Here is a 25,118-nt window from a genome sequence, read left to right on the forward strand (position 1 = left end):
CAGTGAATCCTTTTTCTTAAAGCTATTTTTAAATTCTTTCGTCTGCTGCTCTTCTATCCCAACACCTTTTTTTTTTTTTTTGTAAATTCTTGCCACTAATTAGGTCCTTGCATCAAGGCCAAGCTCTGAGGTAACGAATGCTGTACGAGTTCATCCTGTTCATCCCTTCAGACTGAGAACACTTTCCAGAAATGCCCAAGATCTGAGGGATCTTGGCCAGGGGAAAAAGTCAACTCCTTGAAGTCAGTGGCCAGTAATACGGGCAGCCACATGCTCTCCCCCTGGGATCCCCAAGATAGTGCCACAACTTGGGACCATTCCACCTTCCACTGTGGGGAGAGAGAAGAGAATTTGCTTCGTCTGCAAAGAATCCCCTCCGTCATCTTATTTCTCTCTTTCTTTCTTCCTTGCCTCTCAAACAGGACTGCAGGGGTTTGAGTCAGGGTAGACCCTCTCCCAGAAGTGCATTTTAATATCAGAAGAGGAAGGAGGTCAGCCCAGTGGTGAGAAACCTTTGCCCTTATACAGGTTTGGCCTCCTCCGCCCGCCCTTGCGGCATCCTTGGGATTTTGGCAGACTTACGGGTATCATATGTTCACATGGATGAACTGTACTCTACAACTTCTTCTGTGTACCAGGAACCCAAAAGTGTTGACATCGAAAATAGAGTTTTTTTCTTTCTAGCTGTTTTGGCTCCCCTGTTTTCAAGAGAAATCTATTTTTCATGGCTGTGGCCATGGGACTCTTGTTTACTTCTCCACGGAGGATGACCATGGGGTAGTGCCGCTGGCAGCATGAGAGGTCTGGTAGCAACAGCTGCTTTCTGGTTAAATGTCTTCAATTTGAGAGAATACTTGTACTCCTGGAAAGTCTTCCCTGGTTATATCTGGGCGGTAGGTTTGGTCACGAAGGCAGGCAGTTCTATGCTGCGTTGTCAAAGCAAAGATGATGGGACAGTCTATGGAAAGGACTTCTCCAAAAAGGCCCTTCGATTTGCGAGGCATTTCCCTCTCTACCCTCCCGTTAGTGTGTGTGGGAGCAGCTCAAACTTCACAGAAGGGACCCCACAGTTGTTTCCACACAGCTGTTTCCTGTGTTGGGGCAGAGTGAGCCTCCGTGTTCTGAATATCTTCGGGAAAGATCATCTGCCACATGACCATCTGTGGGCATAAGTCAGAGGAACTTTTGGGGAGCCTTAAGACTGCAAATGGGGGTTTTATGTCTTGGTTGAGGTGTGCCTTGATGCTTTTCTTTTCCAGCCTAGACATTATGACAGCAGCTGAAAACATCCAAACGTGATTTTTTTCAGAATTTGGGTGGGGGAGGTAAAAACTCAACCTGTTCACCCTAGATCTATTGCAATGCTTTGCATAATATTTAATGATGTACAAGCTGTTGCCTAATGGTCGGTTTTACTGTGTGCACCCTTCAGTTCTGACTAGCTGGAGTCCTCCATGATTTAAGCTGCTACCTCTCCCCTTTATGTATATTGGCCTTTGGGTAAAGCTACTCTAGTCATTATTGTCTCTCCTTGGCTTCTCCTTTTTTCTTTTTGTAGGTCATTCAATGAAACCTATAGTTCTTGTCAGTTACATAGGTCTCTGCTCCTTTTCTTAATCTTAACATTACAGGAGAGAAGAATACTTTCTGCATCTGAAAATCTGAATGTTCTTAGTGCTAGGTAGCGAGCAGTTGCCAGAAATAAATAATGATGAAAATAATGATTCCTTTTTCTATGCTGGGTTCTATTTCAACATTTCACATATATCATTTATTTCTCAATGACCCTCTAAAGTAGGTGCTGTTATTTTCCCCATTTTACAGATGAGAAATTTGAGGCACAGAGAAGTTAAGTAATTTGTCTAAAGTCACACAATTAATTAAACAGTAAAGTTATGATAAACATGAATGCCACACAGTGGTCCTGGAGGGAAGTATTATCATTCCCATGTTTTAATAAGGCCACTGAGGTTCAGGGAATTGCAGAAATTTACCCAGGCTTATCTTATCTCCAACCCAAACTCTGGTCCAGCATTCTCTATTGCCATCTTTACTGTAGAATGTTCTTATTCCTATCCCTTGGAAGTCCTGGATTCTGTTTAGTTGAACAGATTTACTGAAAACCCACGGGTTCTGAATCTTGTGTCATGTACTAGGTATACAGAGATGATTTTTATTTGTTGCTATTTTATATCCTCATATAGATGGATTAGGTTCTGTTGGCTAAATCAATGAATTTCCTTTTGGGGGAGCCTAGAGGTACCTTTGGTATCCATTATTGTACTAGTCAAATGGAAGGATACTTAATATACTGACTGTCTGTTGGTTGGTAAAATGTGATACAAGTAAACCATTGAATAAACAATTTTGTTCTACAAACGTGTGTTTGGTTCAGTTACTGTTCAATGATGGGTTAATGTCCTACATTAGCCTGATTGATGAACCTAGACACAACTTTTAATAGGATGTCACTTTTAGTTTTATGACTGTCACTTTCCTAATCGAGGTAGTAGACTAAAAAGTTCAATAGTTCACATGTTGAACCCTTATTGGGTTGGCTTTTGGAAACCTAACATTTTCTTGAAAAAAAAAAATCATGCCACTAGGAGTCAGGACATGTGGACTGTAATTCTAGCTATTATAACTATTATAACTGTGTGGCTATTATCATGTCTCCTGAACGCTCAGTTTTCTCATATGCATGGTGAAAAAGTTACACAAAGTGATGGTTCAGGTCACTTATAAAGTCCTGTGATTCATGGAAAAAAAACTTATACGCCAAGGAGTTCTTTGACCAATACAGGGTGAGTTTAGTTTTGACTGTAGATAAATATCTTAATTTTGTTGAGTCTTAGTTTTCTTGCCTTTTAAATAGGTTGATAATTCTGGGCATGCCTAATTTATAGGACTTTTGTGAGCATTCAGTGAGATGCTGGAGATAGAAGTGCTTTGAATCCTAGACCATACCGTATGAACAGAAGATGATATTATTCATATGAAAGCTAACAGAAAGGTGTTGGGTTCTTACCCCACCCCTTCCACCCTCCAAAAAGACTGGAGTTTGGTTCTGGTTGGGCTGTTTCCTGGAGTCTCTGGAACTCCTTGGAACTCCACAGGGTCAATAGGGGCTTTGTCCTGCCTCTAGTCCGTTTCCCACGGTTGGGAGAAGGCTGCCACACTCTTTCTCCTGACAACACTTTATCAAACACACCCGCCACACAAAATGTGGCAATTCATGAGACAAAAGTGAGGTTTTGAGTTACAATAACCTCCGCTTTGTTAAAAACCCCCTCGGAATCTGAGATCCTCTCCATTGGCCAGCAGACATGCATGCGTCCCTCGTTTACAAATGCCTTAAAAACAGCCTGATAAATCATCCCCAAAATGTGTGTGCCACGTCTAACTCCATCTCTCAGTGGGGATATTTTTAACTCCTACTTCTAACTCCTCTCAGTTCCTTTAAGGAAGTGTGATCCGAGAGGGTCAGGCATTTGGCATCTACTTAGGGGAAACTTTGAAAGAATTCCTGAGGCTCCCCCTGGGGTAAGGCTGGCTTTCCCCAAAAGAACGGGCCCTTCAGAGCGTCTTTGCCACATAAGGGCTTGTGTGAGGCCCCAGGCACCCGTTGATGCCGTCTCTTCCCCGTGACAGATGGTCAAGCCTTCAATTTCAGCAAGCAATCCACTGTCGAGAGGGCGGGCAGGAGATCCTGCCAGCATGCCAAGTGACAGGGCAGCTTAGGGTAACAGGGATCTGGTGTGTGCCCGCATAGCTTTCGTGCTAACGACGGGCTGGTGACAGGCACCTCGCCCCTGCTCATCGTTAAGGCAGAAGATCCCCTGCTCCCTTGATTCTGTTTCTCTCTGGCGGAGCTAGCGTCCTGTTTGCTTGTCTTTCAAAATCCATTTTGGCACCAGATGGCTCCCCTCATGGTGGCTAGCAGTTGTCTGACTCGAAGATGCCAGAGGGTGTGCTGACAGCTCCTTCTAACACAACCTGAATCTGGCTGTCAGGTCTGGGCTCAAATGTCTTAAACACACACCCGAGGCAATATTATCAAACCTGGGGAACTGGGGGTGGGGGCCACTGGAGGGAGAATGGCCATGACGTCTCCCTCCATAATATTTACGCTACTGGTATGGAAATCATAATGCCAATCATTATTCTTATTTGTACAGTTACTCTTATTTACACTTATTAGTGTAAATGCCGTGGTGGTACAACGACTACCGATGGTACAGTTAGTACTAATATCAGTACTGCCCTACTTCTATTATTACTAAAACTACTGCAGCAGAAAGGTTAAGAACACAGGCTCTGGCCAAATTTGAGTTCTAGACTCAGAGTTACTAACCTTTGGGCAAGTTATTTAAGTTCTCTGAACCTCAGTTTCTTTATCCATAAAATAGGCTTAATACCAGAGGTTATTTAGGGGGCTTAAATGGGGAAAAGGTATTTGAAGTTCTTAGCACTGTGCTGAGCTCCAGTTAAGCACGCAGTACACGGGAGCCGTTATTACTCCTGCCATTGCCATGCTTACCAGGCATTCTCGCAGCTCATGTTTGCAGTTGCCTTACAAGGTAGGGACTGTCACTATACCAAGTTTATAGACAGCTACTTATCCAAAATCACACAGGCAGTACTTGTCCACATTGGGATATGAACGCCATTGTGGGTATTTCTAAAGGCTGTGGCTTTTCCTCCATACCACACTGATTCTCACTGTCACTTTAGTGGCAATCAGTCCTCTCCTGGGGCTTGGCATGGCTTTTAAAAATGCCCTTCCAACTAGCTGTGCTTGAAAGAAGCAGCCAGTTTTCACATTTCTGGTGTCTTTGGCTTCAACCCCAGCAAGACGGCAGACTCACTATTCTTGAGTTTCACCACCTTAGCTTCTGAAAGCCATGTGCGATCATAGGGCCACCCAGCACCAGCCTTCTGAGAGCTCAGAGGAAAGAACAATGCAGAGGCACTCAGGGTTGTGACCCCTTCCTCCCACCTCTTTCACTTCCCAAGTCTGCCCTACTGAAAGGGGACTTGAGTCAGGACCAGCTGATGGCCCCAGGGAAGGACAGTGGTGGATTCCATTTTACAAATTTGGGCTTTCGGATGTTCCATGAGTCATTTATCTGATAGGGAAGTTGATAAACTTTGGACTCTATAGAAAGAACCTGGAAGTAAGGGCAAATGATTATTCAGTGGCCTGTTTTTACTGATGGGTGGTTGAACGGTGCATGATGATGAAAGAGTCATTTCAGGAAAATGTTTACACTTTTATTTTTTTTTTTAAGATTTTATTTATTTATTTGAGAGAGAGAGTGAGAGAGAGCATGAGCAGGGGGAAGGGGCAGAGAGAGAGGGACAAGCAGACTTCCCACTGAGCAGGGAGCCTGAGGCAAGGCTCCATCCCAGGACCTCGAGACCATGACCTGGGCTGGAGGCAGATTCTTAGCTAACTGAGCCACCCAGGTGCCCCAAGATGTTTACATTTTAAAATGTTCTTTGGGTAGACAAAGTTATTGTCACTCTTCAAAGAGTTACTCCCACACCACAGTCTCCTCTTGAAGGGACCAGGGAGGAAAAAGATTCTTCTGGGATGTCTCTCAGTTCAGGATTCAGAAACCAGTTAAACTCAGTGCAACCTTGTACTACGTTCTCGTTTCTGAAGACCCCTGTGTTTTTTGCTTAATAGACTTTGTGCTCAGAGCTAAATTCAGACTGAAGCATCATGGCATGATAGTTCTTCACAGATTATGTATATTGAGGTGGGAATTTTATACTCCAGTGCAGGCTTGAAGTGGGAGAAAGGTGAAGAAAAGAAAATTCCTACAAGAATTTAACTGCCTAGCATTTTAATGCATTCTGATATTTTTGGAAAATATGTGGACCTGACATCCATAGGCGTAAAAGTAAAAGAAAATGGAGAACTTAGGGTGGTTTTTAAAATGCTTCTTTCCCCTAACATGGGCCAATGGAGAACAGGGAGATTGCCAACATGAATGTCCTAATAGCACGCCTTTGATGCTCGTTGTCTTTGGACTTTAACAACCACAACATAAGAAATAATTCAGGGGGCATCTGGGTGGCTCAGTTGGTTAAGTGTCTGTCTCTTCGACTTCTGGTGACTCTAGCAAGCAGAACTCATGGATCTCACTCCAGAACCAATTCAGGGACCAAGGTGGCAGTGAGGTTTTTATTCAATCATAAATAGCTTTTGTCTACAGTAGGCAGTGTAAGAAAAACATACAGGAAATATTTGAGAAGTCAAAGGACTTCAGTCAGTATGTGAATCTTATCTACTTCTTGTGGGTGCTACTAATTAAGGTATTTTATTTGGAGATGCTACAATAAAAAGTGTTTACCATCTCCTTATGTTCATGCGTTTTGCTGGTTCATCACCTGTGAATTTACGGGGCTTAAATTACATGTTGTTGGGAACCAGGAGTAATTCTCAGGTAATTATAACCAATTGGAACCTACCTTAAATTATGGTGAAGACCTTCCCTCTGAGTAAAAATACTTCCTTGGGGGCTTAATTCTTTGGTGACTTCTGTTGGCAGCACTGAGAGTGTTTCCTTCGTAGAGAAAGTCCAGCTCAGATGCAAAACAAAGGCTAAAACTTAAATTAAAATACTGTCTCTAACACCTTCCTAAGTATTTCAGAAAATACCAGAGAATAGAATGCACAACCCAGACACGACTTACTGCTTTTTTTCCCCTTCTGTGTCAGGACTGAAATGCTAACCGTGATCATTTGTTTCTTCACAGGTTCTTCTTGAAATTTTTCCTCAAATGTAACCAAAATTGCCTAAAGAATGCAGGAAACCCACGTGACATGCGGAGATTCCAGGTGGGTTTGTCTTGTCTTTCTTAAATCTCCATAATGGCATGAATATCAGGAGAGGGTAAAAAAAGTCTTAGGCAGAAGATATAGAGTCTAGTTATTTCCCCAGAGGTGAGGAGCAGGTGAGGCTCCTGGTCCCCGAGGTCCCTGCACTCTAGGAGTTGTTTTTATCAGGGAAGAGTAGGGACTGAACCACCTGCGGTCACTGGTTGAGGCAGTGATGTCCTTTGAGCCTAGTTTGGCTTCCTGAATAGACTCACAGACTTAACCCGCTGCAGGTTAGGTAAAGTACATAGAAATGATGGATGCTTTCTACAGTTTTACAAGTAGAAAACTGTTTCATAAGAGCTTTGTTCTGTTTTAGGATTATGTCCTCTTCTTCCATCCTTTCTCTCTGTTCTCCTCTTCCAATTTTGGAAATTGTCAGTAGTAACTGTCCATTAAAAATGGACCCCTAATGCAGCAGGGCACATCTAGAAAGTGCTGTGGGTGATACTCAGTTCTGTGTCAGCAATGTCCTTGTACAGCACGTGTGAAAGTCCTCAAGCAACAGTCAGATCGGCCACCACTCAAAGCATGAGGGGTGTGTTTGCCTTGTATAATTACGCATTTACTGATGGAAGCAGATGTGAAAGCAAAGTGTTAATTTTGAAGACACAAAATGGTAGTCAGGTTTTAGGAAAGGTCGCTAAGTTCTAGATACTGGTGCTTCTTCAAACTTGAAAGTGTCAAGAACTCCCTGGGGATCTTGTTAAGCTGCTAATTGAGGTCTCAGGCGGGCCTGAAACTCTACATTTTTAACAAGCTCCCAAGCGATGCCAATGCCACGGACCACACTTTGAAGAGCCAGGTTCTAGACTTGTGTTGCTTTCCATCTCATTTTATGGCTAACTCATTTGCATGGTCAATGTTAGTTTTCCTATCAGAACATATATTCACCCCTATGGTCTTTCAGTGAAAATGGCGTGATGTTTAAAGTATACTCTTAGGTATAGTTAGTCAGCTTTAAGCGTAGATTGAAATGTAGTATCTCTGAGAGGATCTTGAAAAATTTTAGCTGCACATTCTCTGATGGGGGAAAGGGATGGGATGATTCTGAACACTGATTTTTAGAAGTCAAGATCTCTTTGTCTCCAAGATGATATTTTTTTGAGAGATGAGACTTACTGATCTTATGAAAGAACAAATTTAGTAGAAAGAAGACATTCACTCCCAAGATCCTGAAGTATTTTTTGTAAAATCACGTTGGCCTCGCCACCTTTTGTCCTGACAAAGATGAGTAAAGAGAATCCCTGGATTCCTAGTTTCCTGAAAAATGCTTCTCCTGCCTGGCTGCTGACCCCAAGTTGGAAGACTTGGGTACTGTCCTTTTCACTCAGGATTTTTTTGTGTGTGTTGAGATGGAGTTGGCTTTGCTGATAAATAACACATGTGATGCCACTAAGTGTGTGTTGCTCAGTGTCCTGCAACATGAGGTTGGGTTTCATTATAAACTGTTGTGCAGCTTGCTCTGGCCTTAAAATGAGCCATATATCTCCCTTGTCCAAGTTGGGTTAGGAACAAGGCATATCCAGGCACAAACCAATTCATGTCTAATAAATGTGTCTAATAGACATGTGTCATGTCTTTTGAATATCAGGATCAACTTTGCTCCCCTTCTCGGGGCAGCAGAGTTAGAGATGGACTTTGGTGACATTGGGAACCTAAGAGTTATTTGTATAAGACTTCTGGGACCTTGTTTTTCCCTCAAAGGACCTGCTAGTGAAATGTCTGAAAGTCTGAAATTATAGAAATGTAGCTCTTATAGGAGATGAAAAACCAACTCAGTCTGTTATTTTTGGTAGTATCTGGAAAGCTTTATTTTTGCCGATAAAGTAGTTATTATTCGTTTAATAGAAGGGCTACTGAGACAAGGGGGCATGAATTGAATTTCTGGAAAGCCTCAGTTTCCTCAGCTCTAAAATGGAGTAAAAATTATGATTCTGTTTATTTCACAACACACAAATGACACATTTTGTATGCATAACTAATTTGCAAATAGTAAAATATAAATGTTAGCTCCTGGAGAAAGAACTTGTGATACACCAAAACTGGGTCATTATTTCAGTACAGGGTTTCTCAACCTAGGCACAAGTGACATTTTAGACTAGATAATCTTTTGTTGTGTGTGGGAGAGTGGATTTGTCCTACGCATGGCAGGACGTTTAACAGTTCGTCCCTGGCCTGTACCCAGAGAGGCCAGTAGAGAAACTTCCCCAGCTCCTAGCCTAATCTTGACAACCCAAATATCTCCAGACATTTGTTATGTTCCCTGGTTGGGGTGGGGATGCAAAATTGCTCTTCCTTGAGAGTCATTGGTCCAGTCTTATACCTAATGACTTCTGACAGACTCTTCCTGGTGACAGTGCCATAATCCCAGAAGGCTCTTTTTTTATTGGGCATGAGAACTGCCTGCCCCAAGTCCATACTGCCCTTCAAATACATGTTTTCTTCCCTGTAAGTCTCTAACCATCCTAAAGTAGGTAGACTTCTCTAAATAGGGACAGCAACCTTGGCCACTACAGAATTAATTTTTGAATTGAAGAAGAGCTCTTTCCATAAGCAAGGATAAATTCCTCACTGGATCTCAGATTTAACCTGCTTTGTCCCCATCAACCCCTCATCACTTCCTGGGAGAGGATAGAGGGAGCCTATGGCAGAACAAACACTGACTCGTTTGTTTTGTATCTAAGTATGTTTATACATTTAATTATCATTTTTCTACAATCAGCACATGGTCTTATGCATGTAGGCATGTGGATGAATTGCCTCAATAGAGTTAAAGTAACACCTCATATACCCCTACCAAAGCTTTCTATTTTTTCCCCAGGCTTGTTTTTTTCATGACTATTATGTCCTCCTATGTTTCTCCGCATCATTTCGTGCTGGTAGCCATCCCATCCTTCTTGAACCCATCTTTTCCTTGGATTCCACAACAACATTCACTCATTCTCAGCCTTCTTGAAGGGATGCTATTTGTTTCCTTTGCTGTATATATTGCCATTCCCTAAGTTTTCTTTTGAGATTCAGATCTTTTCTCTCTCTTGAGTATCTTCTCCATTCTCAGCATCTTAACCACTGTTTGGACACTCAGAACTCTTGAGTCAGGTTCCATGAGACCTGACATCCAGATCCAGACCTAGCTGCCAGCTGCCTGTTGGAAACTTCCAGGAACTTCAACTCAGTGAACCCCAACGTCCATTGTCATCTTTCTTTCCTTTTCTTTTTTCGCGTGTCCACCAAAAGCTGGCTTCTCTTCCTGTGTTCCCTATCCTGGTTTACTTGTAATTACTTTAGTGCTGGGGAGATGACAGCATATATTTGTGTCTACATTCAGTGTGTTCCATATATGTGTGTATAAATACACGTGCCCACATGTGTATCTTGACATACATCTATGGACATGGGCCATGATGATGATAATGATAAAGCTAATATTTATTTAAGTACTTATGCAAGAGGTATCATGCTAAGTATTTTACATGAGTTATCATTTTATCTTCACAATGTCCCTGTTAGGAATGTACACATATTATATTTGTAAAATATAATTTTACACATGAGGAACTGAGGCTTAGAGGAGTTAAGCAGTTTGCTCGAAGTCACACATCTATGAGGTAGTGAAGAGGTGGCGATTCAACCCAACGGTCTGATCTAGATGTGATCTAATGTGGAACATTAAAGAAGTTGTCTGGAACCTGTAGGGAGACACTTATTGTGAAGAAAATAAGGAGGTCTCTCAACATCTGAGAGCCAGAGTGTCTATCCGTGACTATGTGTCGGAACCTCAGGAAAGCCAAGGAGAGGTGTTTGCTCTGTAACAAGCCTAAAGCTACTGCCTGCATGAAGAACATCGAAATGCCACCAAAGTTCATCAGGCAGAGTGGAGTTGCGTGGAGAAGAAGAACGTGAGCATTGTTTCTGAACAGAGCTACAGTATTGGCAATTTTTACTTGTATGATCCTTAGAAAAGGAAGCTATCACGCAAAAGATGGCTTTACCTTTACTTAACCTACAGAGGTTTGGGCCCCTTCTCCAGAGCAAGAAAGACCCATCACCTAGATGGAGCATGAGTAAAGTGACCCCTGACATCTCAGAGAACTCCGTGAAGAAACCATACTGAAGTTCTCAAATCTTAGGACTCGCCCAAGGGGGGGAAGATTAGTCTTCCCTACAGCTACCCAGCTGACAGAGATGTGTCATAGAAACATTGCTTGAAGGTTACCTGTGAAGAAGACATATAATTTCCATCATTCCTCTCATAGTACACCAGTAGGAAGTAGGTTTTATGTTGCTATTGCCTTTGAGGAGGAATGAGAGTGTCTTTTTGGCATGAGAAAACTCTGGTCTACCCTTAACATCTCAATGTGGCTTTTCTCACTTATATTGAAAACCTAAGACCTAGAGACATCTGATCGAAAATGTGCTCTCCTGACTATTAAGTGGGCTCTCTGCAACAATCGTGGCTGCTGCTTTTCTCTTACCTCATTTTGTATGCTCACCAGGCCAGCTGATCTTCATACAGCCACGCCAGAGCGTGTCTCCTCTGAACAGCAATCAGGGGCCTGTGTAGGTGACTGAAGAGGACATAAGAAAGGTTGTTGATCTCTTGACACGTAAAGACATTCTGTCAAGCAAACTCAGCCTCACAGCGGCTGAGCTTCTGGTGTGTAAACAGAGACTACTTAATTACACAGGTCATGTCAATTAGTGTGACCTTAGCGTTTTCAAGAAATTAATCACTTTCCGCAGAGCTCAGATGTGTTCATACTTTAAGGCATTATGGAATAAGCCTTGTAGAAAATCTGGTACAATCTTTTTTTTTTTCTCCCTTTTCTTAATTTACAATGGATGTTTTCTTTTGAAATCCCCATGCTGTGGCTAGGGTAACAAACTTGCTTAAATACAACAGGGGATACAGGCTTCATTCAGTTCGGGTGGGTTTGAGGAAGTGGGGAGGAAAGAAGGAGGTGGGGGTAAGCTAGGATGGAAACAGCTCATGACAGGGAGAAATTCACTGTGACTAAATGAGCCTGTTTCTTCATCTTGACACTAAAAAGATGCTAATGTCAAAGGACTGTGTTAAAACCATGTCATGGGTCTGGTTTTTAACTGACAGGAGCTAGACAATTCCAGGTTAAGATTTAAATCCTTATCAATAGCTTCCCTTGTTGGGGCTGGCAGAATGAGGATGGTGAGGGAAAGAACAAGAATTGAGTACAAACTGTCATCACAGAAGATGCCATAGTTCTTAGAGACTGTGAAGCAAGTTATAAATGTCCAAATTCATCTTATCTCTTCAACAAAATTTTTCCATAGGCTACAAATTTATATTCACATATAAATGTTAGATGTATGACTATAGATGAATATAAATTTAAGATATATTCCTTCCTTCATGCATACATGCATTCAGTAGTCTTTATTGATATGGCAAGTGGTGAATATATCGTGATGAACAAGAAAGACAGGGTGTTTGTCCTAATGAAGCTCATATTCTAGTTGGGGTCTATTTGTTAGGATAATACTAGCTGCTGTAATAAATAGAACAAAGAGTATAATGGCTCACACAAAGGAGGTCATTTCTTGTTCACATAACAGTACGAGGCAGGTGTTCTTTGTCGGTGAACAGGTCTTGTACATAAAGTGATTTGGGGACCAGGGCTCCTTTTGTTTTGTGTCTCTACTACCCCCTAGAACCTTGTTGTCTCTGTCCATCCAACTGAAGAGTAAAGAGTACATGGAGGGTGCTCACAGACTTCTTAAAAACGTCTTAGAAATGACCCTTGTCAAATCTGCCCATGTTCTATGGTCTAGAATTCTGTGACATGGCCATATACAACCACAGAGCGACCTGCAAATGGCTACTTGTAAAGCCCGAGAAGGAGAGGAAAGGGATGTGTGGGTAATAGGTACCAACAGCTGCTACAATGTGTACACATTAGTAATTACAAATCATCAAAATTTTTCATTATTGCTATAAAGAATATTAATAATATGAGAGAGAATACATGTAGGGTGGGAGAATAGGGACCTGATTTAAAGTGGGTGACCAGGGAAAACTTCTGAGGAGGTGATATTTAAGCTCAGAGCTAAAGGATAAGAATGAACTGTCCTGAGAAGAGCCAGAAGAATTTTCTGAGCGGAGCTTATCTCATGTGTATTGGAGGAGATGAACAATCCTCTTTCACTTATTAGTCATTTGGAGTGGGTGATAGGAAATCAGAGGAGAAACCACCAGGATATCATCCCAATTTCCCACCAAAGGTGTGTTCTTTCAAAAATGATGGCATAGGAAATGAGAGTAAAAGGCAACTCTCTGCTCTTGCTTTTGGTGAATTCTATAAATTTTGGAGAATCCTTATTATTTATTCAAAAGCCTACAGAGGCTCTGAATCAATGTATTATAGGGCACAATTAGAGAATTCTTAAAATACATGCCTTAGCTCTGCAGTTCTAGTCCTCTTTTAAAAACACTTAAATAAAGAAAGAAATATTTGTATCCTTTTTATTTCTCTCCCACTCTCCCCCACCCCTTGTTTTATGTTGTTTTGACAAACAGTGCATCTTGCAATTAAATTCTTTACCAACAGAATGCTAGGGGCCCGAGCTGCAATCACTCTCTTCATACAGAATAATTTCAAGATGCACCACGCTGATTAATTATACTGAAAGCAGCTCTAATGATAGTTTCAGAATACAGGATTAATTCACATAACATGGTAAATACAAATGGTGGATTTTCAACCTGATATATTAAACCATTACGGCTTATTGGGCAAATATGTATCTTGGCATGAGCCTTATGCTGGGCCTTGGCAGAAAATATGCATCACTGAGAAGGAATCCTTATGAACGCGATTTGATGAGTGGTGGCTCTGCACTTAGGGGAAATAAATTTCTACATTAAGTACAGTTGCTATTGAAGAAATGTAAAATACATGAAAGGATACATGTTTAAAAGTGTTTGGTTTAGATCAGTGTTGCCAATGGATATTGCTTCTGAGAATGCCGGTACCTAGTGAGACTGACCAACAAAAGATATTTTTACGTTCTATCACTTTTTAAGTTGTAACTTCCAGAGCTCTTACTATGTGTGAGACACGTACACCAACGTTTACGTTCCTCCAAACAAGCACATTGGCCTTCCTTACTTTCTTTCATTTTTCTTCCTCGGATACACCAAACTCACTCCTGCCTCGGGATCTTTGCCCTGGGTATTCCATCCTCCTAGGAAATTCTGCCGCTTCATTGAATAGCTGGTGACTTCTTTTACTTAGATTTCAGGTAAAAACATCACCTTCTCAGAGACGCCTTCCTTAATCACCCAATCAAAAATAGCTCCCACCTAGGGATCACTCCCACCCCATTTTATTTTCTTCTTGGAACTTTTCACATTCAGAAATTTGCTTTCATTGCTTACTTACTGTCTGAAAACCCTTTTCTGCCTCTGATAAGCACTCAGTTCTTGGGCAAACAATTTATCTGTCTTGTTCATTGCTGCTTCTCCATAGAATAATGCCCGGGGTATAGTAGGCTCACAACTTTTTCCTATAATTAAGTGACTTATTTAAGGTTACATACTGGTTAGTGATGGGGCTGGAGTTCAAACCCAGGACTCTCTGACCCTAGAATCTGAGCTGTTGGCTAATATGGTCTTTTCTTGCTCCCAATTTTCACATCCGTGTGTCATGGCCTCATTGGTCGAGAGCAGACATGGCACTTCTGTATGTTTTGGCTCACTGCTACTGAAAATAGCCAGTGGGGACACAGAAGTGGAGAGCACCTGTTAAATGCCAACGACACCATCAAGAGTCATCAAAGGTATCCGGATCCACAGAGGGACGACCAAGGTTCAGGTCACGGATGAGCTTTTATGTTGAACATGTGTCACAGTGCAGGGGACAGAAGCTGAGTTTAGTTTCCAAAGGTCCCAACTGGCTTAGCCTAAGTATCTGAGGATTTAGAAGTGTCTGCTTTTGTCTTCCTGTTAAGCGAAGAGATATTTTTGCCTTGAGCCTTAAAGAGTAGATTTAATTCAGTTGCTCACTCCCTTTCTCCCACAGTTCCGCTCTGTTACATCCTGTAGGTTCACGCGTCCTCCATAATTTTTAATGAGTTATTTGGGATCTTTCAACCAGATAGAAACTAGCAATCAGGCAGGTTTCAGAGGCTATCTCATTCCATATCAGTCAAGGATATTTTAAAGGACAAAGTTAATGAAGACCTAACTCCTAACTGCTGCAGACCATTTTTATGTATATAATACTTAAAGTGTAGTCAGTCACATAGACCCCAGATATGTGTCCTGGAAGATACCAGCAGAGTCAGGAGAGAAAGGGCTTCAGCCAGGAGTTTTGTTGAGAGGCCAGAGGCCACTGTGGGTGAGAACCGGACCTGGAGTCTGAAAGTTTCCCTTCAGGCTTACCTCTGCTCTTCATTTGTCCTATGACCTTGAAGATGCTTTTAAACCTCGTGGGCCTCAGTTTTCCAAGCCTCAAGAGGAGGTGTTGGACAAATTTGCAGTGTCATAACTACTGAGGACTTCTTTTATCATTTTCTCTTATGGATCCCATGTGATGACCTATTTTTTGATCCTGATGGCTTTTATTAAGAAACACAGCCTGTTTTAAAATTATTCAAAGCCATGTGAATTCATCAATTCAGAGCTTCTCACATGCATGAGGTAACAGTGTTTCCATGCAGATGATCCCATCCTATACTGACAAAGGAAAATGACTGTTTTAGTATGCGGCCTTCCTATGGGTGAATTTAGGGTTCCCGCTCTGCTGTGTTGTTCCTCTTAGCACATCTGAAAACTCTTAGTTGGAAGCTACTAGATTGACTGATTTCTTGGGTCTTTTCACTATAAGGTTTAAGGAGTCTATAAAGAATGGCTCAGCAGATAAGTAGGGTAGAGAATGTGGGCTGTGTAGGATTGAGGGTAGAAACTGGATGACATAAAGACTTTATTTTGTAGAGCAGTTTTAGGTTTACAGAAAAATGAGGGGAAAGTATAGCAAGTTCCCATAGACTCCCTCAATCCCCTTCCCCACTTCCCCTGTTATTAATATTTTGCATTAGTCTGATACATTTATTAGAATTGATGTGCCATATTGATACATTATTGATAACATAATATAAAGCTTATATTTTATACTGGGATTCATTTGTATGTTTTGTATTCTATGGGTTTGAACAAATGCACGATGTTATGTATCCACCATTACAGTGTCAGATAGAATGGTGTCACTGCCCCTGTGCTCCACCTACCCATCCTTCCCTTCTCTCTGGCAAACTCCTGGCAACCACTAATCTTCTTACTATCTCCATAGTTTTACCTTTTCCAGAATCTCATACAGTTGGAATCATACAGTATATAGCCTTTCCAGATTGGCTTCTTTCATTTAGCACTCTGCATTTAAAATTCCATGTCTTTTCATGACTTGATAGCTCATTTCTTTTTATTGCTGTATAATATTCCTTTCCATGGATTACCAGTTTGTATATCCATTCACTTATTGAAGGGTATCTTGATTGATGATGCCTTTTGATGTGGTTGAATTTTTATTGATATAATTGTAGATTCACTTGTGGTTGTATGAAATAATAGAGTGGTCCTGTGCACCCTTTACCCAGTACCCCAATAGTAATGTATTGCAAAACTGTACAGTACATAATACTATACAGTAAGCATGCAGGATTTGAATATTAATAAAAACATCACCTCATTCAAATTCCTCTAGTTATACTTGTAGTCATTTACATATGGGTATGTTTTTAATTTTGTAAAATTTTATCATGGTACGTCTGTGTATCTGTCACCACAGTGAAGCTATTGGGCGTTGCCATCACCACAAGGATCCTTCCTATTATTTTTTTGTAATAGCCACATCCACCTTCCCTCTGTCCCTAACCCTTGCAAGTGCTAATCCATTCTCCATTTCTAAAGTTTTTCAATTTCAGGAATGTTAAGGAAATGGAATTATGCAGTGCATTACTTTTCCATGACTTCCATAACCAAATATCACTGACTGAATGGTTTAAAAAGGGAAATTTATTTTCTGACAGTTTTGGAGGCTGGAAGTCCAAGATCAAGGTGTCAGTGGGGTTAGTTTCCTCTGAGACCTCTTTGTGTGGCTTGTAGATAGCCACCTTCTTGCTGTGTCCTCACATGGTCTTTCCTCTTTGCATGTACACCCTGCTGTCTCTCTGTGGGGCTGAATTTCCTCTTCTTAGGACACCAGTCAGATTGGATTAGGGCCCACTCTACGAGCCTTATTTTAACTTAATCACTTCTTTAAAGGGCCTGTCTCCAAATACAGTTCCATCCTGAGGTACTGGGGGTTAGGTATTCAGCATGTAATTTTGGAGGAGAGTGGTAGGGGGAGGGGACTAAGCCTATACCGTGCAATACGTAATCTTTTGGTGTTGGCTTTTTTTTACTCGGTATAATTCTCTTGAAATTCACCCAGGTGTATCAGTAGTTTGTTTCTTTTTATTGCTGACTATTATCCCATGGAATGTTGCTTACTGCCTTTTTATTTCGTGTACTTCAAGCCAGTGCATTTAATGCCTTATGTTAGGGATCCTGAATTGATGCAGACATAGAATAAGTTAAACCCAGAGGTGAGAAGCTCATGTAACACTGAGTTTCCTTACACTGAGTTACTATATATTAGCTTTGAAAACGAAATTTATAATTTTATATTCATTCAAAATTAATTTGTTAAAGCGGTTATTTTTTGGAGGGAGTTACTTACCACTAAAATATTCTAAATTTAAATATTGAAAATATTTTTATGGTCTAATCTCCCTCTTGATTTCATATTTGTTGTAGAAATGTTTAAAAACACAAATTTCAACTCTTTTGGTTGCTTTTGTCATAACCCCTTCTTCCACAGGAGCTGCTACTTTTGTTAATGTGATCTTCCACCCACGACTGAATTTAGCGGCTTTTGTCTTTTTGAAAATCTGCTCATGAGACAGAGATTATGGGTCATGAATCTTAGATAATTTAGTTTAGTTGGGACATACAAGATTTCCTTCCTGATATGAAAAAAGAGGGACAGCCTGAAGAATGATAGCAGGAAATAGTAACCAATAATAAAACTCCCAGAGAATCCTTCATTCATATGAAATACTGGGAAAACTAGACTAAATTGATAAGATGTCTAATTTATAGATTTTTTTCAAAGCAGTAAGATTTTGTTTAGTTTCAAGCCTAGAATGTTAAAGACTAAGATGCAAATGGGTTCTAGAAAGGAAAAATATATAAACCAGTGAAATTTGCAATTTACATGAAGCCTAAATTACATAATTACATATTGTGAGCACAAAGATCTTTAAAATTGTGCAATTTCATTGTTAGACTGATAAAGCAGTGAACATATTAGAGATAATTTCTGCATCCTTTTATTTAAAATAACAGTTTATGTGGAGTCCTCTTTATGGCTTCAGATGATCAGCCCGATACATTAACTTGAACTTTTTGGTGAGTATCACCAACAAAGCAATAGCTACAATACTACCGCTACTAGCAATTGTTGTGTGCTCAGTATGAGCCAGGAACCATGCTGGCCACTTTAAATCATGTAAGCCTCACAGAACCAGGTACTGTTACTAATATTTCCACTTGATAGGTGGGAGCATAGTGGCTGAGGGTTAAGTTAACCTGGCCAAAGTCACAACAATGAGGAAAGCTTGGGAGTCAAGAATCATCAATTTTGTGTTGAATTCTTTCTAATTCTAAATAGAGGGGGTGAAATTGCAAAAATAACAACCTTTAGGGATAGCTAGGTCCAGGATAAAACAGAGGACATTCTGAACCACTAAGAAAAGGCAAGAAACTGAAAAAAAAAAAAATTAGTGTAAAAAGTCCATGGGTACCTGCAGATTTCTCTTCTGGTTTTTTGGGGTTGTTTTTTTTTTTTTTTTTTTTTTTTGGTTTGTTTGTTTGTTTGTTTTTTAATCCCCTCATGCTTAATGCCCTCACCTGGATGGCTGGACCTGGATAGAAGGTACCATGGAACACATTGCGTGTTCCTTGGCACATCTATGGATTGCTATATTAGAAAATTATGCCCTAAACAGAAAATTGATTCTAAAAAATATAGTGATAAGAAATACTTGTATATAACCTGAAACATGTCCCCTTAGACTAATACCTATTTCAGAAGATATAACTTGGACATTCTCACGAATAACTTGGAATAATTTATTTCAAAAACCATTCTACAGCAGCACTGTCCAATAGAACACTCCACAATGAGGAAAATGTTCTATATCTGCCCCGTCCAATATAACAGTCTCTACCTACCACTTGAAATGTGGCTATGGAGACTCAGGAACAATGGAATTTAAATTTTTACCTAATTAGCTTAAATTGAAATAGCTACATGTGTGGTTACTATCTTGGACAGTACAACTCTAAAGAGTACAGACTTAATTTAACAGATACCATAAAGTTCTAAGTATACCTGTTCCTCACATGCCTTCATCTCTTTCCCTGGGCAAGAGAGTGAGGAAGGGGGGAAAGAGAGGGAAGTGTTGAGTCCAAATGTAAAATCATTTTCCATGTTTACCTGTCCCAAATTCAAGCTGTGTTTTGTTGACAAAATTTGGGAAGGTTGAAGATTTGGCAGGCCTGTCTGTCCCCATGCCTGCATGAATTTGTCAGCACCTCATTAATCTTGTGTTAAACTGTAAAGGCCCTTTTCCCTCCCACTATGGGCCTATTTTTAAAGGACACTTCAGTGCCCCCTTTGCAACTCACGTTTAGATTTTTAAAAAATTTACAAGTTGCTCTGTGGATTAATTTCAGCATATGTTTTATTTAAATATATCTTGATCATTTCCAAATTGGAATGAGAGAAATTATTTTGGGGAGAGGGAAGTTAAAATGTGTAGTCATGAGTTTCTGTGAGGAACATTAGGTGTTTATTTTCTAGAAATTAAAGGCATGAGGATTCTGTTTTATCTTTCTCCAATTTTAATGGAACTTTCAATGAAATGATTCTGTCACACATGTGGGTCTTGGTGATTCTTCTTTTGTCAAGAAAAAAACACATAGGATGTAGGTTTTTTTTTTTTAACTTAACCGTTTTTGTCATTTTTGTTCAATGTAGGAATTAGATGACAATATCTTTAAACAATACTGAATATTTTAAGCCTAAGCCCGTAGCATTTTGTCTTACAGGTGCATGGTGAATTGTCATTGCTTTTTTTTCCTCTTAAGACAGACATCTAGAATAACAACTTTCTGTATTTCCTGACACTGGAAACAGATACCGTTTGGGATTCCTTTTATAGTTTCTTCAGCTAACGACTCCAGTGACCACTCAATTGTGGTCTCGTAGTAAATCAAAAATTCTTTGAAAGACCCAGCTCTGTTATATAATTGTAAATGTCCCACCTCCCTAACTAAAAAGAAAAGTGAGTTTCCTTTGCCTTAAATAATATGGACTCTGCACTGGCACATAATACTTTTGAAAATAAAAGAATAGACCATTTTCTTCTCTTCCTTCTCCTCTTTTTAAATTAACCTACAATTGATGCGGCATACACATAATCTTCAGGCTGTGTCAGTTCTGGTTGGTCAATCATGAAGAAAGAGAAAAACCACTTTGCAAACTGCTACTTCAAATGTACTAAGTCCTCCCATGAATGACTTGCCCTTGTTGGAATTTTGGTTTTCACAATGATTGAGGCAAATACCCCGCGTCCCAGAATGGACTCTCAATTGTTTACTTTGTATTTAAGTAAAATACAATTAAAAAATAAACTCAGGGGAGGATCCAGGCCTGGCCAGGAGTTAAGGAGAAGATCTTGAGGGAGGACCCCACAGAACCCCGGCTGGGCAGTCATCCCTGGGCGGCTCCCAGGGTGGGATGACCAAGCGCTTAGATTCTTGAGTTTGCTGACTTCCGCATCCGGGTATGAAAGACTGTAGGGGCTCCATGTAAAGAGCAGGGCCTCGGGTCTGCAGGAGTGAGAGCTTGGAAGAAAAAAACAAACAAAAACTGTGACTAGATCAAGTCAAATAGGATCAGATCAAATGAAATCAACCCCACGATAGTATTGGGAACAGTGCTTCACAGCCTGGAGTTCGTGGCCATCTTTGAGGCTGCGAGAAAGGGACTCCGCCATGTTTTGGCTTAACACGCTTAGGTCAAAAACGCCGACACTGGAACTTTTCAGTATGGCTGACGTTGGTTGGGGTGGGAGGCTACTGAGGAGGGCACTTCGCCAGGCAATTCGCAGGCATAGGCCAAGGCCCAGCGTCTTGCCCGCTGCCCTACTCAGGGGACGAAACTGCGGCGTTGCACAAAACTCTAGAAGTCGGAGAAAAGGCTTCCTCAGAAACTGGGGCCTCAGTATGTGCCAATCCTTGTAAAGCATTTCACCTCTTCAGAGGCTAATGCCTCTCAAAACCAGGAACAATTAAAGCGAGAGTCTTTCTAAGCAACTGGGGAATTGAGCAAAATAAATCAGAAATCCTCAGCTTTGGCTCTGGAGGTTGGGCTCATTATGAGAGCAGATCTATTAGCCCTCTTGCCTTTGTCTTTCATTTCTCAAGTGAGGTGATTCTAATTAAATTAATCTGCATGTCAATCTATCGGTGATCAATCAAAGAGCCTGAGGTCTCCCCTATGCTGCAGGGTGCTTGCGGCTGACAGGGGCTGATAATGGAGGAAGAAATAAACTGTCGAGGAAAGTTAATTAGTCAACATAATAGGTGGATTAAACGGGAGCTGGCTGATTGCTGTTTCCCATGTCAAAGCATGAGGTGGGAGCTGAAGCTGCAATTACAGACAATTATTATATTTGGTTGTAAGAGGTCGCATGAATAAACATATCTCTGTGGGTTTCAGTTTTAATCCTCTTCCCCATTTAATATAAGGAGAAGTGTAGGTCATTTCTTCTCATTGTTTTAGTCAAAGTTCTCTGAGAAAACACCTTTGCCCGTGTCCCTTCTGGCAAACTAAGTTCAGAGTCCGTTTATGAGATGGCCAGGGTATCTGAATTATACCCGGGCCATTGCATTTCTTCTTTTTTTGTTGTTTTGTTTTGTTTCGTTTTTTTGGCTTTGAAACACAGTTGTAAGACTCTCAATTAGCAGGGATCTTTCGGGGAGGGATGCTGGTAGTGGTAGTGGTGGTAGTGGTGATGGTGGTGGGGGCAGGGAGAGGATGGTCTGATTAATCCAAGTAATGTGGGAAGAGAAAAGTACAAGAAACCCAAAAAGACACCGGGGAGAGAAAGCTGCATCCCAGCTCTCACTGAAACCTCTCTTTTTCATTTCTCTATCCTCTTAACCCTGACGCAGTGGGGGGGAAATATTTTAAAGATTCAAAAGATTTTTATTTGCATGATCAACTGTGATATCTGCTTCAGTGTCTAAACTGAAGGGTAATTTAGGTGAAACACAACCATCGTTGTGTAAAAAAATATGCTAATAAAGATCCTCTTGTTAAAATTATGGTTAACAGTGTACCTTCTGCTGTATAACTATAAACTGTGCAATTTTACTTAAAACTGCATCAAAAGCGTTCCATGCCAAAGACCCACTCATCAATAGCTCCTCTTGTTAGACTCGTACAGCATAAGCACCAGTTATTATGTGAAATAGCTATGCAATTTTCTTCAGCTCCCAGCTGTTATTTATTTAACTTGAGTTTATTACCCTCCATGCTTTTATATTAAAATGTTCATTCATTTCTCTCTTCTGTCTCCAGGTCGTGGTGTCTACGACAGTCAATGTGGATGGCCATGTCCTGGCAGTCTCTGATAACATGTTTGTCCATAATAACTCTAAGCATGGGCGGAGGGCTCGGAGGCTTGACCCCTCGGAAGGTACGCCCTCTTATCTGGAACATGGTAGGCAAATCATTTTCATTGGTTGGCATTGCTACTTTAACTGTGAATCTATTTGATTTCTTTTTCCAATTCCACCACATTTTCTACTCTGTTTCCAATTTCAAATGTTCTGTTGAACGATACTGATAGCAAGTATTTAAAGACAGGAGGATATCTTTGAGGTGTAGCCTTTCTGGTTGCACATCTCTCTATCCTGGAAATGGCTGAGGCTTCTTTCCTTCAGCTGAGAGAGAACGGGAGACCTGGACCCCTGCTTTATTTTATGTTCCCGCTTGACTGGAAAACAAAGGAGGGCCAAAGCAGGGTAACAAATATTGTGATACATTTTGAGTTTCCGGCTGACTTGGTTGTATAATGAACTCTATCCTCTTTGCAGTCCTGCTGGTGTAGTCTATAACTTCATTTTAAACTTCATTTGGAGATAAAGTCCAAAGTCAAGGTCAGAGGCATTTTCTGAAGATGAAGCCCAAACTAAATGTCTCTCCTCTGCCTTGTACATAATCCTCCCCTCATCGCCACATGACAGAGCCTGCTTTCTGTGGGTGGATTTTGTTGGGGAGATTTCACGTTTGTCTCACATTTATGGCTAATCAGTGGTATCTTTGAGAGGACTGGAGGAAACTGGATAAGAATTTGAATCAAGGAAAGTGAATGCCACTCAAAGAAACCATGGGATAGATTGAATGCACATCTGAATGTTTTTGTACTACATGTATATATAATGTATACATCCTTCTATCCGTCCATCTATCCATTGATCCATTCATCTACCCATCCCTCTATTTATCCATCTATCCATCATCCATCCATTCATCCATCCATTCACTTTTCATTCATTTATCTGTCCATCCATCTGTCCATCTAGCCACCTATCCCTCCTCAATCCACTCAACCATCTATTCGTCTTTCATCAATCCATCCATCCAAGAAACAATGATTGAGACTATACTGGATACCAATCACCATGCTATATTCTCTCTTATATCCTTCAAATTAAACTCTAAACCCACTTCCCCACTTCACTTTCCAGTTTGCTGGGTCGGCGGAATTCTTTTAAAAACAGTACTGCACAAATTACCACCCGATTGCCTGATTTTCCAAGGACCATAAGCTGTCCATGATATAATTCATAAGATGGAACACTCCCTTCCCTGCCAGCATTCTAATTTGATACAAACACCACTATCGTTATTTTTGCCTGATTTTTTTCTGCACTTAAGGAATACACAAACTGTACTTGTTATTAATTAGCCAGATGTAACAGTAACACTCTTAGAAGGGATTCTTCACCACATCCAGTTTTACAGTCTTTTAAAAGTAAACCATCATCTTTCAAAAGCTGCTTCTTTATGGTTTCATTAGTGCTGAGATGGATGGATATTCCTTTTTTTGCAGGAGGCCATTTGAAACACCTGCTCATGATTACATTCCTAGTTCCATTCCTGTACTTAAAATTATTCTGATCCTCACTTTACGGTAATGTTGCCTTTTTAATACCTTTGAAGTCACTTAAGGCATTGTATTACTAGAAGTATTTAGGGGAAAGGAAGAGGAAAAACTAGGCAAATACTCAGTGAGCACAATTTGGAAAGCTGTGGTTTCAAAACCGAAGTCTTGTTTTCCACTGTGGCTGGTTAGTTACAATGGTTACTGTCCTGTCCAAGGACAGACTTGACTGTCAGTTTGAAATCTACCAATCATGCGTTCACGGTTTCAAAATATGCTCCGAGCGCAGACACAGCATCTCTCATTCCTGCCTTTGGGAAGGCAGTAACAGACCACATGACGTCATCAAATCATCCCTCCACCGAAAAAAACCCAACACAAACCAACAGACACAACCTGCTGCAAAGGACGCCTTTAGAGCCTGGAGGTCAGAACATTTTATTTTGCATTATAATGTGGAGGAAAGAATCTTGAAGTAGGAGCCAGGAAACCTAAATTCAATTTTTAGTTTCACCTCTGGCTTTTATGTGACCTTGGACAAATCACCTTACCTTTTAGGATCCCTAGTCTTATTCTTGGGAAAATGAAGGTGATGCTCTGTAGGGGGTTAAAAAACAATGTGTGCCTTGAGTGGGGGCAGGTCAGGTACATAGGGGAAGTGGGCTGGGTGGAGACCGCAGAAGAAGGGTAAGAGCATGCTCTGCTGTCCCGCAGCCCCAGGCAGTTGTGGCCAAGGGGACTGAGAGCCCAGTGAGGGCAGATGTTCTAGTTTGGCAAGAATTAAAACTCCTAATTTTTAACTGTTGTTAACTAACTATAAAACTTTTAAACCCTCTGAAGGGAAGAAGGGAAAAATGTCACTTAGGAAGAATATAGCCATAGGCTAACAGGTTGAGATCTCTAGACCAAA

At 40.8% G+C, this 25,118-nt stretch overlaps 1 protein-coding gene across 9 annotated transcripts in view; it reads left to right on the top strand.

Moving 5' to 3' along the window:
• EBF1 (EBF transcription factor 1) overlaps window positions 1-25,118 on the top strand; it is a 391,621-nt gene that overhangs the window by 241,865 nt on the left and 124,638 nt on the right. For 6 of the 9 annotated variants that reach the window (XM_011219330.3, XM_034656797.1, XM_019794908.2 and 3 more), the window contains 2 exons: window positions 6,769-6,850; window positions 22,621-22,762. In XM_011219330.3, coding sequence (XP_011217632.2) covers window positions 6,769-6,850; window positions 22,621-22,762 — 224 coding nt within the window. The remainder of the gene's footprint in view (window positions 1-6,768; window positions 6,851-22,620; window positions 22,763-25,118) is intronic. The other 3 variants (XM_011219342.3, XM_002912505.4, XM_019794919.2) reach the window with 1 other exon arrangement.

Source organism: Ailuropoda melanoleuca, chromosome 3 (genome assembly GCF_002007445.2).
Source record: "Ailuropoda melanoleuca isolate Jingjing chromosome 3, ASM200744v2, whole genome shotgun sequence".
NCBI classification, from domain to species: Eukaryota; Metazoa; Chordata; class Mammalia; order Carnivora; family Ursidae; genus Ailuropoda; species Ailuropoda melanoleuca.